Source organism: Corvus brachyrhynchos, unplaced genomic scaffold (genome assembly GCF_000691975.1).
Source record: "Corvus brachyrhynchos isolate BGI_N302 unplaced genomic scaffold, ASM69197v1 scaffold101, whole genome shotgun sequence".
NCBI lineage: Eukaryota > Metazoa > Chordata > Aves > Passeriformes > Corvidae > Corvus > Corvus brachyrhynchos.
Window position 1 is genome coordinate 11,933,095 of NW_008237239.1, and position 16,192 is coordinate 11,949,286.

At 42.3% G+C, this 16,192-nt stretch overlaps 2 protein-coding genes across 2 annotated transcripts in view; one reads left to right on the forward strand and one right to left on the reverse strand.

The window, feature by feature from the left end:
- Nucleotides 1-5,134, forward strand: part of ZNHIT6 (zinc finger HIT-type containing 6) — a 29,851-nt gene extending 24,717 nt beyond the window's left edge. The window contains exon 9 of the mRNA XM_017729961.1: nucleotides 4,257-5,134. Coding sequence (XP_017585450.1) covers nucleotides 4,257-4,342 — 86 coding nt within the window. The 3' untranslated portion in view covers nucleotides 4,343-5,134. The remainder of the gene's footprint in view (nucleotides 1-4,256) is intronic.
- Nucleotides 5,135-14,053: 8,919 nt separating this feature from the next.
- On the reverse strand, nucleotides 14,054-16,186 carry CYR61 (cysteine rich angiogenic inducer 61). The gene is made up of 4 exons (XM_017729965.1): nucleotides 16,094-16,186; nucleotides 15,411-15,758; nucleotides 15,073-15,275; nucleotides 14,054-14,963 (listed from the first exon to the last, which is right to left on the reverse strand). Exons 2-4 carry the CDS (start codon nucleotides 15,418-15,420, stop codon nucleotides 14,664-14,666), a joined length of 513 nt encoding a protein of 170 aa, XP_017585454.1. The 5' UTR covers nucleotides 15,421-15,758; nucleotides 16,094-16,186; the 3' UTR covers nucleotides 14,054-14,663.
- Nucleotides 16,187-16,192: the final 6 nt, after the last annotated feature.

The window sequence follows — 16,192 nt, forward strand, 5'->3', positions numbered from 1 at the left end:
ATATATAAATAATATATGCATATATTTTGTTATATAACAGTAGTTAAGGATATACCTACTAATATTTCCAGGAATGAGCAATAGGTTTTGTATTTCCTTCTGAAGCTATAAGATTGCTATAAAAAAAGCTGTTATGAATGCTCTTGTCTTAAAACTGCTGGCTGATGGCATACATCCATGAGCTGTACTGGAGGTGTTTTGTCTAACTTTGTTTACTGGTGCTTCACTGGGGTTTTTAATATATTTTTAGCCACTAAGGTAAAACAACTATTCAGACTTGTGCTAGTTTTTTTTATGTAGCAAAGTGTGACAGAGTTGATTATTTCTAAAGAGTCAGGCTGTCTAAGGAAGGTGAGTTTTAAGTAATCCTCCTAGTCATGCAAAGGAATTATCCTCCTTTATTTTCTAGCATGGCTTCTAACATTGGACAAATAATTCTGAATTGTGGGATAGTTATTGGAAATTATAATGGCAAAGTCACTTTTAAGGTGGGTTAAAAGCACAGTGTTGTCTTTTAAAAAATACTTTGTTGAGGGAAAGCTTTCATCTTGGAGTTAATTTGGAAGAGAATCCAGATCTAGCAGGAATTCGCTTTTAGTTTTTAAGTTAATTTCCATTTTTCTCCCCAGTATAAAGGCTTCATCTCTTTCTGAAGCTAAAAGATTGCTAAAAGATATTTCAGCTGCTGTAACAGGGAATCCATTCTCATCTCCTAGTCCCCTTTCTGGTCACCTTAGTTATCATATCCCATAATTTTCAGTGATGGGCCAGTCTCTCATTCTTACAGATTTTTACAGAAAAGCTTTGAGATGTATTTGCAATTACTATTTCCCTGCAGCTGTTCAGTCATGGCTCTAATGTATATAATTTGACTGATTAAATACGGAACTGAGAATATTGTACCAGTGATACTGGACCTCCAGGATCTTGGCTGTTCTGGCTAGATTACACAAAGTGATCCCCTAAGTGAGAGCAATCTGCAGCCAAAGATATGGCACAAAAATTCCTTGTGCTATGTACTGCGAGGGCTTCTGAGAGGGAAACAGCACACCAGGTGGTAAGGTAGGAGTCAGGTCTGAGTAACTGGGCCCTGTGATACATACCCTGGAAGTGCACATACAGACACTGGAGTACATGAAGCTGGGTGCTTCTGAGTTTATCCATTATTTCTTCTTCTAGGACCCTGGCTTTTCAGTAGTCAGCTGTACCCCTATGGTTTAGAGGTCAGGAGCAAATTACAATTGATTGAGTCATATACTTAATCTGTATAGGGTTGTCATTGTCTCCTGAGCTAATAGGGAGGTTGTCCTTTTAAGGTTATAGATTCAAGTAAGTGCTGATTGAACAACGGTATTTTGAGGTCATGCTCTTGCAGCACCTACCTGATTCTGTAGAAGGCAGAGGAGAAGGGGAAGAGAGAGCCAGTAATAGCTGGGAAGTGCCGACAGCTCTATCACAGGGCAGTGCAAGTGTGTGTCTTAAGGACAGTAACCTTCCTCTGCTGCAGGAATCATTTGATTGCTAGTCATCCTTGCAGAGATTCTGAGAATACTAACAGCCATTTCAGGTTTTGAGAAGCATTGATTTTTGTTGTTTTTTAAGTGTTTCTATAGAGCCCATAAAAATTAACTTAATAGCTCCCTGTTAAGGTGTCTTGGGTATAGCATAGCAAAAGTTACAGCTAATGGCAAAAATGTCATGATTTTCACAACTTTTATCATAACTTACTGCAGTCTTCTTGGTTAAGATATTAATAACCAACTTCGGCCTTGAGTTAGGTTTGGACCCTCTGTTCTTGGTATTTTTTCTGTTAAGAGTGGAAATCTGTGACAGTAATTATAGATTCTTGGAGGAAAAGCATGTTCACAACATGAACATGAAAGTTGGAGGACTTTTTTGTTGCTGTTATTCTGTCTGAACACGATGTATCACTTTAGTTAGACTGTGTCACAAGCATTGTGCTCTTCTTTTGTACGTCATCTTTACAGAATATAGGAGAAAAAAAACAGTTTTCAGTTTGCTTTAGCAGTTGCATTCACAGATAATTGCTAAGAGTGCAAATCTTAGGTTAACCTCCAGACTGTCCAGGGAGAAGTCTGTTGTAATCAGAGAAGTATTTTAGCCCCTTCCCATCTCCCAAGAAGTGACCTTTCTGCTGCAGCATCTTCTGTGTTTCTTGCAGTCCAGTTTCTTTGCCATGTATGGCTTTTTGTATCAGAAGTCTGCTCCTCCCAATCCATCAATCCTGTTCTCACTTATCCTGTTGCCACCAATGCTGCCTTTCCTCTCTCCCTCCTGGCGTGCCCGGAGGGACACTTGTCCCACTCAGAGCCTGTCCGGCTGACCTCCCTTTGTATTCCAGGCAAACAGCTGCCACACTGATGAGTGGACATGTGGGAGGGTGTGTGCTGAGCATGGGGGCTCAGGCTGCCATAACCCTGCTAACCCTGTTTGCATGGGACCCAGGCTAGAACAAGGAGAAAAGTCTTGCAGGAATTTAACTGCTAAAATACTGTTTCCTTCCTGAGCAGTCTCAGATCTACCCCCTTTCCCAGGAAGAACAGAGTCAAGTTTTCATAACCACAGCAACAGGCATATGCTGGGGAAAGATCACCATTCTCCCTGAGATTCAAGTAGTAGCCCCCAAGGACTGGGGGATAGCTAGAGCTGAGCCCCTTCAAAGAGAAACTGCTAGGATTTGATGAGTATAAAGCCTATTTCTCCTATTCTTCTTCTCAGAAATGGCTGAAGTATTTTGGCTGAAACTTTCAACTGCATAAGGAAAGTAAAGATTGAGGAAGGAAACTGCCACTGAAAAACCCAGAGTTTCAATTTTACATTATAAGTAAACTGCAGACAGTTTTATGGTGAGAAGGATTGGGCAATCTTAATTTATAGGCAGTGCTATCAGTACCATACAAATATGCTCTTTTTGAGTGAAGACAATCTATAATTCCTGTTAAATTTTACTGTAACAGACAAAAGTAAAATCTGACTGTGCAGCTTTGCTGTGAGTCAGAAGATTGCCACATTCTTTTATGTGATGTTTTGATGCTTGACTTGCTTAATAGCAAAAACTACAGGTGCTCTGATTTCAGCATAGAAGGTCAGTCATGGCTGAAGATAGTAGGGGATTATAGAAGCTTTCACAGGCCTTACTTTGTGCATTACTCAGTACATATCTGGCATATAAATGTTAATTGATTATACACTAGATTTAATATAGACAAAATGTAACCTCTGATGTTTCTGGGTGAAATGCTTCTATTTTCTTGAACAAATTCCATTGAAAGTGTACAGGTGCACACTGCGTCCTATGTATTATCCGTGATTGCCAGCTGTAGAATTTATCTTGACCAGACAGTAACCATACTTCATCAACTCCATTTTGGTAACATTCTCTTAATGAAACCTCTGATAATAAATGCACAAAAACATCTTTAAGTTCATAGATCAAATACTGAAAATAACAATGAGAGCAGAATATGAATCATGGGCCTGGTTTGCTGTAGTTTATTTTTGTGCTGCTTGAGTGTCACCAACCAGTGGCATTTGGTGACCTCACCACAAGGTGACCAGGGTCAGTGCTTGTTAAAGAAGGATCCATGGGCTGTGAGGTTGAAGACCGGTTTTGGAGATGAGAGTTTCACTATATGATCTCAGCAGAGCACAGTAGCCATGCCCTAAAGCACAAGTTACTGTGCGCCTTGACCCTCACCAGACTTAGCTTAGGGAGTTACATAGCTTATCACTATCTTTGGGGTGCTGGAATATGTGGAAGAAACACAAAGCTACATCATTTTCATTTGCCATTTCCATTTACAATTTCTCTGTAGTTCCACATCTTAACTGAAATGCTAAGAAAAGTGTAAATTATTTATAATTCATTACAGTTGTGATATATGTGTGTAGCATCCCAGAAAACAACACTTAAAACAAGCCAAAAGAATAATTTTAAATTGTCAGTAGATGCAGAGTTTTGTGGGGGATAAATACTCTGCTTTCCAACTTGGCTGAAAGACCAAGATTTAAAAGCTGAAAGGAATTCTCAGCATTGTCTTGATTTCTCCTTCAACAACAAGGTCCTACCCAGGGCTTTATCACATGTCATGAGACTGGTTATGTCTTATGAAATAGCTGTCCTAAAGAAAAGCGCAGTTAAAAGGAAAAGAAGATACGAAACTGCTTTTGTTTGATGAGCAAACAACATTGCTGAAACTAATTGCTTGTTTGTTTTTTGTGTTCTATATCCTCAGATGGCAGTGAACCTGCAGAGAACTCAGACAGTGAAAGCTCATCCCTTTCATCTGTGGAAGAAGGGGAGATTCGGGACAATTCATGACAGTTCTTTGAGAGAAGAGGGTGCAATGGGCTTTTATTTTTTTAATTATTTAATTAAATTGTTTTTATACTACTAAGCACCTAGAGGTTTGGCTTAACTTCCTTTACTACAGCTAGCATGCTCAAAGTGCTTGACTGTTTTTGGATTTAATAATGCATATTTAGGGATGTAAATAAAAACATGGGGAATTGTGCTTCCAGAAAAAAAATACTGTGTTCTAATTTAATTGCAGTCTTAAATTGCACCATTGTTTTTCCTTTTTCCCTAACCAGCTCAGTGCCAAATTTTTGGGTTTAAATATCTGATCATATATTTATATTTATATGTGGATTTGAGCCTTAATGCTTAAATTTACTGGATAAAAAAGCATGGTTGTTTCATTAGATCAGTTCCCTTTTACAGTATTTCTATGTAACACTGAGCTGCTGAAAATGCTCTTATGTTACTTTTGACTTTAATCTTCTCTGGTGACATTTTGGGTGCTCGGTACAATACTTTTTTTTTTGTTCCTTACTCAGTTGCATCTTGTTTCATGTGTTAATGGTCAGGTCAGACTGTCTTTGCAGGGTGGCATGTTACTGTGTATATAGTCTTCTCTCCAGATCTTCTAAATTACCTTGGGTTTTAAAATCCATAGAAATGGATACATAGACTGGCACTAATGCAAATAACGCTGGACTTCTAAAGAATGCTTGTGGTATGCATCTCATATTCCTAGTACCTTCTGAAGTTAGGTATTGTAGATACTAACTGGCATATCAGCTAGATTTACCTACTTTAAAACAAATAAATAGTAAAAGGAAAAAGAATTCCTGTACGGTATTGTCTGCTGACAGTTGTTAGCTTCTTAAAAGATTCCTAGATCACAGAGCACTTACCCTGTATCCAAGTCCCCCGTGCCTGTGGGGTCTGTTGGAGGATGAGAACAGCAATGCCACAAGCAGTGCAAGCCGCATGAGCCCCTCTCGCCACTGCACCAGGGCATTCTCAGGAACCAGCATCAGCCTTTGCCTTAGTTTTGCAAGGGTCTGGCTGAGCCGGCCTTTGTAAAGTCTTCAGGACATAATCTAAACAATTCTCAGAGGTTGTTGCTGCCTTTGTAGCTCCCCAGTCTCTGTCTCCTGCTTGAGATGAGCACCTTTGTGTGTTGGTGGCCTGGGGTGTGTGTGCTAAATTGCCGTGAAGGTGCTTTTTCAGTCGTGAGTGCTGATGATGTACGTAGAAACACAACAGAAAGCAGTGAAGGAACCTGTGGAGGCAACAGGAGGCTGTGGGAGCAGTACAGGAGAGGGCTCAGGCTTCCAGACTCTCAGTCTGGGATTCAGGGCACCAGGCTGCTGGGTCCTCACCAGTCGTGCTGCATGGAGAGGATTTTTGAGACATTCAAAGTTTTAGAAGGGGTTTTTTTCTGTTGTAAAGAAACTGTAGTTAAAAAGTTGTTTGCCATGACGTCTCACTACTGAAGTTTGGACAGAGTGTCAGTAGTCACATACTACTTTTTCTCCCAGTGGTATCATATGTCCTTTCTCTTGTGATTTTTGCAACCTCTGGTAAAACAGGAAAGTTTTTCTTCTTGCCTGGCAGTAGCCACCTGTGCTCTATTTTCTTTCTTAGTCATTGTTGGTCCTCTGCCCACCCCTTGTTTCAACATTTGTTTTTTTAACCCTTTTTAAAGGACCAGGATTCCTAGCTATAGGTGCTGCTTGCATATTTGCTGCACACTGACTTGGTAGCCACAAATTACTTTAGACCAGTCTTGAATTCATTCATAGTAATACCAGTAAAAGAGCAGAACAGCAAGACTGCCACAGTTCACTTGCCAGATAATGTTTCATCTGGAGTAAAAGCATGGCATTTCTGTTGGACTCACAGCACAGTGAAAATGAGAGTGCTGCAAGTAGTAGTGTTGATCTGCATGTGTGTGTGATTAGTCTTTGGCTGAGGAACACAGATTTGTGATTTGCATTACTTTCCTGTGCTCTTGGGGGTTTCATTAATGTAGGAAAGGGTTTGCCTGTGGGGTTTTTTTTCTTATATAAATCTACGTTAAGCTTCCTTGTGAGTCAAACACAACATAATTTGTTTTTAAATGAAGATGCTGTTAAATCTGTCCTTCAGATTTAAATCCTTCTCTACCTTAAAGAAGGCTTTAAAAAATTATTAAGGAGCATTCCTGTGGTGGTTACTAGAACTGAAATTTCCCAGATGAATTCTCAGATGAAGCTGAGAATCATCTTCAGAGTTCAGTCAAACTGAGATTGAAAGGCCTTGGTAGCATTTGCCATTCATTCCTAGGCTACTACTTACCTATTTTTACAGTTACACTAGTTTGAACAGAGGTGATTCATCAAATACAAACCAAAATGCAATTCAAATATTTTATTCAAACTTTTTCAATTTTTCTTTACAAGAAATCAAAATTCTTCGTATTAGTGGTAATTCTTCATAATAATGAGTTTACTGGTTTAATCAAAGTTTATGCATTCTTTTGTTGAGCAGATGTTTTTAACACTTTCATAGGCAGTTAAGGAAAGTTCTTAATTTCTTTCTGAGTAACTTAAGCTGGAACAGGCACCTTGCAATAAACTGAAGAGAGAAAAAGCATCTTCTGTATTTCTAAATTTCTGGTCAAGCGCTAGAAATTTAAGACATGGAGCTGAGGCTGTCTAGAAGGCTTCAGTTCTGTCCATTTTGAAAACGTACTATTGTAGTCATATTACACACAGATCCCTACAGGACTCTGCCTTGATTCAGAACAGATCATGTCTGTGAATGAAAACTGTGATGTTGTTTTAATCTTCATCATTCAACACCAGCTTGCGTTGAGTGCTTGATTTTAAGCCTACTATGCTTACTCATTTATTTTCCTCTATAAACTGTTTGTCACAGAAGGAGCAAGCTATTTCTGTGTAACGTCGTTACAGCATTTCTTTTAATGTTTAGACTTTCCAGCATGCTTGAGCTGTAGGACTATCAGCTTACAAAGAGTAAAGCCTCTTCTCTTGAATGAACACACTACTTAAAAAAATTAAAAGCTCAATTATGTCATCCCTTTCACAAACCTTAAAGGACAAAAATAGAGCATAGTTAAGCATGCAGCAATAGCTGGGAGGTAGGACTGAGTCAGCCATGGGAGAGAACTTGGTTCTTTTCCTTTTTTGTATAACTTCCTGGGGGTATGAGGCATAATTGAGTTGCCATGGGTAAACAACGTTCTACCCCCTGTCAGTGTAACAGCTCAGTTTTGAATGAACACATTTGAATTCTAAGTTTTGCTGCATATATCTTGGCATTAGGAATTGTTGATCCGTAGAGGAAAAGAGGGTCATGCCACAGAATGTGTGGCTGGCACTGGTCCTTAGAGACATGCTGGACCAGTTTTTGTTACTCCAGTCAACAGTGCAGTTTTACTCTGCATTGGGGAAAACTCTTTGCGGTGCAGAACGTGGACTCTAGTCTGAAGCAGTACATGGATTCTAAGTTCATGGGAGTGCTGATAGCAAGTCCCAGCTACATGTTGTGTATCAGCATAGCTGAGATTCAGTCCTTGCCCTGCCACATGCGGCTGTTCTCTGTTGACATCTGTAGGAGCTGAGAATGTATAACACCGTGCAAGAGCAGGCTTTCCAAGGGTAAATATACAGCTGTGATGATGTAACTTCAAGCCCTGTTTAGTCACAAACATTTCATTCTGCTTGAAGTCCTACACTCTTTTCCTGAAAACATTTATTCTTCTGCCCTCCAAAGGAAAAAATATCTTGAATTGATGTTTATGTTGTTGCTATGACATTCAGTTAAACTGTATGCAGATGCAGGTTCTGTTAATAAGCGAAAAAGAAATGAACTGTGTACTTCAGTGAACAAAGATTACACTGTGTTTGTATTAAAATGTTGCTATGGTAGTGCATATGGTTTTATTTGCTGGAAATCTGTGGTGAAATGGAAACAAGTCACATGTATGCAAGACAAGAAATGGCAGGAAAAGCAACTCAAAAGAAATACAGAAATTGAAAGGGAAGTTACAGATTAAGTGTAAAACCAGGTAAAAAGAGGGCTAGTTGTTTTGCTGTTTTTGATTTGATAACAGAAGTGTGTTCTCACTGTGCCCCAGCAGGTCTCAGAGACCCCTGGTGCAGTGACTTTGCTCTAGTGATGCTTTTGTTGTGAGAAGTTCCTTCCTTCAATGGCCTTGTGTAGCTTTTTCATTGTTGCTTTGGAAGCAAAGTTCCCCTGTCTTGGCCTGATTTCACCACTGCTAACTTTTCCTGCAGAAAAGCATTTTTAGGATATCTTGCTATAGTAGGCTTTTTGGCAGGAAAAATCAATAGGGTGATAACATATGGAAAGCCACTAGAGCTTTGCCTACCTTTGGGGTAAGGGAATTCTTTGAGAATTCGTGATAGAAATGGTGGATTTAATTCCTTTTTATTTAACTGTCACAGTAGTCCTTGTGTTCATCTAATCCATTTGCATGAGACCTTTTTGCATCAGCTGCATCAGTACAGCTGTTCCTGTGGTTGCATGACAAATCAGAATGAGTTCAAAATAATCTGCTAGAGAATGAGGGATAGAAATGAGAAGGGAGAAGGGAGCCTTTTTTAGAGAATAAATGACTACACTAGGAGCTGGCTGGTTCCTGCATCATTCCAGCTGGTGGAAAAGCAAAAGTGTGTTTAACATGGTATTGCCACTTTCTTCCCATCAGCCCTGTTCTGCCTCAAGGAGAAGGAGGAAACGACTGTGAAAGCTGCTTTTGCCTTCCCACTCCTTGCTTCCAGGTTCTCTACTGGGTCTGTACTGTAGCTCCAGAACTTGTCTGTTTTGCCAAGAGTGCCAATAGGGAGCAGAGCTGTGCTAAAGTGGGATAGAAATTAAGTTGGTGGATGAGGTATATATACTAACAAAAAAGAATTTATGGGTGGTATTAAAAGCTTGCCAAGAAGTCCCCATCACTTTCACACAGCCAGCAGGGACAACCGTGTCTTGGGGACATCAGGCTCAGCATCGCCAGCCGGGCAAGGGAGGGATTGTCCTGCTCTGCTCTGCACTGGGGCTGCCTCACCTCGTGTCCTGGGGGTGGTTTTGGGTGCCACAAGGTAACAAAGACATGAAACTATTGCAGTGTCCAAAGGAGGGCAAGAAAGGTGGTGAAGGGCCTTGAGGAGAAGCCGTGTGAGGAGCAGCTGGGGGCACTGGGTCTGTTCAGCCTGGAGGAGACTGAGGGGAGACCTCACTGCAGTTCCAGCTTCCTGAGGAGGGGCAGGTACTGAACTCTTCACTCTCCTGACCAGTTGTTTGGGCAACATTCTTAGGCACATGGTGTGACTCTTGGGGTTTCCTGCACAGGGCCCAGAGTTGGACTTGATCCTGTTGTGTCCCTTCCAAATTGTCATTTCTGTGATTCTGTTATCTAAATTCTCAGTGGTATCTCTTTGTTGACCTTTTTTCCCAGCCTCTACTTTCATCCATATTGATTTTAGTGGCCAATGCACAAATATCTGCCTCTGTAGAGAAAAATCCATTTTCTTGTTTCAAGTTCTTAATAGACTTGCTGGTTTTACAGCTATGACATCTTGATGTCTGATTCTGTCAAGTTAATGAACTAAATAGGATCTAATCTGGTTGGTTTGAGATGGTGAAGGAAATGAGTAGTTTCAGAGAAACTGGTGTCTTTGACTTGGCTGGTATACTGGGCTTCTTTTGATCTGATGTTCGGCAGTCTCAAAACTGCTGGGCTACTGCTGATTGTTTCATTCATACTTAAATGTAGTCCCCTCATTCTGGTTGAAACTGCATTCGTCAGGAGGTGAAGTTGTTCATGTACATGTCCCAGCTGGATTCCCATCTGGGCAAATGTGTGCACCCTACCTTTTAATTTTTCTGTCTAGTAAATGAAAACTTAGAAAAGGTTGTGTAATGTTTTCCTCCTGGATGGTTGCTGCATTCCATCCTGTAAGTGGTTGTACTTCAAGACAGATGAAGTTGCTTATGTGAGTGGTGCCTTGGGGTCTTTCAGGATCTTCTCCAGTATAAATTGTGTACATGGAAGTCATAGTGCTGTAGTTTTATGGGGGGGAAACCAAAGCATAGTGGATGCCATCTATTCAGTTTCTTGGTGTTTGGTCTTTACAGAATGAGAGACAGATGCTTACTGTATCATTTTGTTGGTTGGAGTAGTTTTTTGCAGGATTTATATTTTCTAGACACCGAGTCTCACTGCAGTTCAACGCAGTTCAGTTGTCTGTGCGTTGGAGTGCATTTCTGGGTATCTCCAAAGCTAGTTTTGTGTTACTGCTTTCACTGTGACACCTCCATGTTTTTGTGTGCTGTTTTATTTGTGGCTATGTGATATGGAGGAAAAAACTGTGAAGGTGAAAACAGGGACATGTCTACATGAAAGAAACTGGCTTGAGGCAGAGCAGCTGGTGAAACTACACAGCCTTCACCTGCTGTGTGCTGAGCACTCAGAGCCCTGCATCGAAATAATTTCACTGATTAAACAAGGGATGCATTTCTGCAGGATCAGCTCAGAAGGATAAGCATCTGGCAAGAGCAGGCCTCTGGTGTGGCACATTTAACTAACTGCTTCTTTGTAGGTAGGTAGCTTTGACTTCCAACCGTGAATGACTGCCCACTGCAGACTTTTGTTTCAGCCCTCAAGACCCATGAGGGATTCATGCAGGTTCAGTGGACTGGAAATCCTCCTGCAGCAATCCCAGTGATCTTAGGGTCACTGCCTGTTCCTGCGTAGCCCAGTGGCTGCCCACGAGTAGCAGGGAGATGGGCCTGCTCCCAGACACTGTCAGTGGGAGGGTCGGGCAGCCCGCGGGGCTGCTCTGCCATGGGCTGTGCCGTGGGCTCTGCAGTAATTCACATGTGGATACTGAGACTCTCACAGTTCCACGAGGATTCAGTAGTAGCTCAGTTGTCCCACTGTCAGTACGGTATCAGCTTTTCCTCCACCTGCTGCTGCTTCAGGAGAGTGAGCTGGCAGCATCCCACAAGGAGTTGGTGTAGTCATGGAAGTCTGTCTGTGTTCCTGCTTTTGTTTTGTTTCCTGTCATGGAGCACTTACACAAGCTGAAACTTTGTCTTCACTGTGTTGCCTTCAATAGTAGGGAAGATTTTATGTGTAACCTTGATATTATAGCACTTGCCACCATCAAGCCCTTGTAAATAACCGCGTGGAATACAAGGCTGCGCATTCCTTCGATCCTAAACCTGTAGTGTGAGAAGCGCTCCTTGTGGCGGCAGCACCGGATTCGGCCGAGTGCCCCGTCGCGGTGCAGCGTGACAGTGCCAGCGGCTGGGAAGGGAGCAGCCGAAGGACCGGGGCACACGGGAGAGGGAACAGGGGGAATGACTGTAACAGGGCTGCTGCGGAGGGGACAGTGCTGGAACCTGCGCTGAAGGTGCCGCTCTCTCCCTCCCTCCGGGCTCCCGCGGTTCTGCCTGGCTCCAGGGAGATCCATACGGTGCTGGTGGCTTTACTTTCAGGGTTTGAATTTGGTCCAAATGCACAGCTTCTTGTCGTGTACATGAGTCCCGAACTCCTCATCTCCTAGTATTACTCTGGATATTGATATTTTAGTTTTTGACAAGAAATAAAATGGTAGTTGTGCTCATTACTTTACCTGTAAATCCTGCTGCTGCACTTCGTGGAACCTGAGCTTATAATCCTTTATATATCCACACCTACTACTTAGGGGTCTTTTTATTCATCTGGAACAACAGAGGATATAAAGGTTTCAAAGCAAGTGCAAAGATGACACACAAAAAATGTCTGATTCCTTTTATAGTGTTGTAGAAGTAGTTTTGCCATGTAATTGTGAAATGCAAAATAGAAGAGATGACTATATGGATGATGATCGGTCTAACAGCCCAAATTTGGAAGACTTGCAGTTTTTTTTAGTAGGATTCATTTTACTCTCTTTATATCAGGATAATTTCACTTGCTATATTTTACTCGTACGTTTACCTGGCTTGCCTCTGCAGCCCTTACTCTCCCAACAGTACCGTTTTCCAGTGAGCAGAATACAGAAGCACCCCTTTATTTGGGAAAACATGGAAAAACCAAAGTGCAGGTTGTAAACCCCGGGGCCTGGCTAGAGCCACACTTCAGGCAGGAGTCAGCAGGGCCACTGTTTGTCCATGACGTGTGTGTTACAGGTACGGTGTGTGTGCACAGCACAGTTACACATACGTGTGATTTTTGGGGAGCTGTTACTTACGTTGGTGTGAAGATGGATGTCATTCAAGTGTAGGTGACAGTGGCGATGGCGAGGAATGCGCCTGCAGCTGCTGCATGTCTGGGAGCAGTGTATCCCTCTTCTCTCCTAACTCAGCTTGTAAACCTGATGGTTTCTCAACGAGCTGCTGATGTAGTGAAGTGTTCAGTGCTAGATCTACATAGATGCCAAACAAAAGTGCTTCCTTGCGTTTTACCCTTCTGCTGTCAACAAATACTGCACAGACAAGTTTAGGTACAGCTGAGACTGGGGGCCAGGTGGTGAATTCCAGAACAGCTCAACTTTTGAATGCCTTCAGGGAGAAAACTTGACTGAGCAGAAGGGGGAGGGCTGTAATTTCTCAGGCAAAGCATTAGCTGCCAGAGATAAGCTTCTGAGGTATTTGGCTATTTATTTTATTGAGATATTTATGTCTAATTACTAAAAAGTTGACCCTAACTAATTCTGCTTTTACCTAATGACACTGGATGACACCCCTTCACAATTCTAAAACCTCAAAATCAGTTTTTTATGAGCAGTATCTTTCTTAATAAAGATTGTGGGAGAATATTTTGACAGAGAAATACCTACACAAGGAGAAGAAAATAATACCCTGTTGCAGGTTTCCTTTCACTCTTCTCTGTAGCAGAGCTTTAGGCTAACCAGAAGGATACAATGTTGGATGCTTTCTCAGATCCTGCTCCAGTTCATTTCTTTAAATGTCATTTTTTTACTTCATGCCAGCTAGCTCCCTTGCTTAGCCAAATGTCATCTGTGTCCCACAGAGTAAAGTATAATTGCATATTTAAAAAGTGGGAAGTCAGGAAAAGAGTAGCTCCCTTGCTTTCTACTCTATTGGACAAGTACTTGAAATTCCTCACATTCTTCTCTTGTTAACAGTATGTTTACTTTTCATCACTGGGTTATTAGGATTAGCAAAAGTCATTGCTTCAAGCTCATTTAATTTGAATTTAGTGAAAGCAAACTACCTCCTGCAGCCTGTAGGAAGCATTCCTCTGCCACAGAAATGTATTAATTTGCAAAAACCAGCCACCAAAAAACGTGAGACCTGACGACCACTTCCATCCCAATGTTCAACATTGCTCTGCATGCACTGCATTCTATTGAAGTACCTTATGTTGCAAATCCCAGGACAGTTTGAATAATCTGACAGTCTAATTAACATTTCAGTCTATCAAAGATTTGCATTCAGTGCCAAGAAGCTCTTTTTGTGTAAACTTTCTAGAGTAGGGGGTTGTAGACTGCAGACACCCCTTCAAAACATCATTTACCCAAAGAATTAGACTTGGCTTTTTAGTCCATTGCTGCATCTGCAGTAGAACTTGTTTTAACTTTCAGAGAATCTAAACTTTTCAGAATTCAAAGTTTTCACAGAAACTTCTTCCATTTGCTGTATTTAAGCCTGTTGCCTATCAGAATGCTCTACTAAGAGTTCTTAGGTAAATATTTCTTTATTAAATGATTAATTCCATAAATAAATTCTTTTAATTCATTGAATATAAAATTAAAATCATTTACAACTTATTCCAGTATTACAGGGGCTGAAAGGGGTAAAAAAAACTCAGAGGAAACAAACAAACAAAAAGCTACAGTTCGATAAATAAAATACTCAGCTTTAAAACAACTGATTTCTGTTTGCCATTAAACTACAGTTGGTACATAATAGCTGCCACTGTGAACACCCCACAAGTGCCCACCTCAGGAAGGAATGTAACTTCCAACTTAGTTGGGAAAGGGTGGGAGAAGATTGAAGGGAGGGGGAGAAGCAGTGTTAAATTGAACAGGATAGAAAAGTTTTCATAACCGGAACAAAACATTTATCTGATCACTTACAAACAGAAAACAGTATATAATTAGATAAGGTGCTCCAAAAAGAAGCAGTAAAGTTGCTCCAGTATTATGAAGCTTTAAGTATGCTTAAATCTCTGTTGCATTAGTGTCCAGTTGCACAGTGCACTCCTGTAACATCTTGATGTTGCCCCCAAATGGGCAAGGCACCACTTCCATCAAAGGTCCTTTCTCCATGGCTGGGTACTTCAAAATTCTGTTTTGCATCCCACCCCCAACACAACTTAGTCCCTAAATTTATGAATGTCGTTGACTAGTCTGTAGTAGGGATAGGCTTCATTTGCATGCGGACAGTTGTAGTTGCATCGGCAGGACTGGATCATCATGACACTCTTGGTGAAGGTTTCCCCGTCATCGCAGCGGAACCTGACCTTGACAGTCCTGGTCTGCTGGGGTGTGCAGCACCTGCCATCCACACAGGAGCCACAGTACTTGGGGCGGTACTTCTTCACACTGGAACATCCAGCATAAGTAAACTTCACGGGGGAGGGGGACTTCCTTGTCTTGGTACATTTTTTTCCCTTCTGTAAAGGAAAGGCAATAACATTATTAGCAGGAGATTCTTTTTCAGCCTTTAACTGCTACCTCAAGCAGCTTAGATAGAAAAGGAACACCAGAAGAGTCTGTATTTACCTTTAGGGAGGCATAGCTGGGCTGGCCACATGGCCTCACTTCACATATCCTGGTCTCTTTGATGAGCTTGCAGTCAGGATTGTCATTTGTCACCCTTGTGGAGATGCCAGTTCCACACGTCTTTGAGCACTGGGACCAAGAGGTTGTTTGCACGATGCATTTGGGATTCTCAAAAGCTCGGCTTTGTGGCTCGGATCCAAAAACTGGGGAAGAAAAGGAGGGGTTAGTCTAAATATATCTCTCACTAGGTTTCTTTCTTTCCCTTGGGGTCTAAGGAGTTATATAGCCACCCTCTGGCCTCCTCCCCTTAACTGTCACCCAAATAAACCCACACTCACCAGGTAGCATTTTCAGGCCTCCCTTCACAATGGCAATTAGCTCATTGTTCCTGGTTAGTTCGCCTTCGGAATCATCTGGACCAAACTCTTTGCTGAAAAAGCCTTCCAGCTCCTCTAGCGCATCCTTGCTTTCGTCACAGACCCACTCCTCGCAGCACTGCCCGGGGACTTTGACCAGCCTGGGGCTGGAGCAGCCCAGGTTGGGAAGAGAGAGCTCCTGCGGGCAGAGCGGGATGCAGCCCACAGCTCCATCTATGCACGTACACTGGTGTTTACAGTTCGGCTGGAAGCTCTCGCCGTTCTGGTAGATTTTGGAGTTATATTCACACGGTCTTCCCTCGGACTGTGCTGCAGAGACCAACAGGAAGGGAAAGAAGGGAGTGAGCGGCGCGAATCGCTGGTTTAAGCACAGGTATTTGCTGGTCTGTTAAAAATGTACGGCGGAGCTCCCTACAACCCCCCGGGGACGCGGGGCCAGAACAATAACTTAGTCAGGAATCACTTTTCCTTATGTGCGTTTAGCGGAGCCCAGACATACTGAATCGCATTCCAGACTGCTGAAGTCATGTGCCTTTCTGCCAAGCTACCGACAACAAAGCATAACCATACATGGGCTCGAAATTACCGAACCCCGGCACCGCGGGGCGCGGGGTCCGTCCCGGGGGAGCGGGGTCGCCGCTTACCTCTGCAGATGCCCTTCAGGGCGGCGGGACTGGCCCCGAAGTTGCACTCCAGCCCCTTGGTGTGGTCGCAGGGCTGCGATCGGCTGCAGTCCTCGTTCA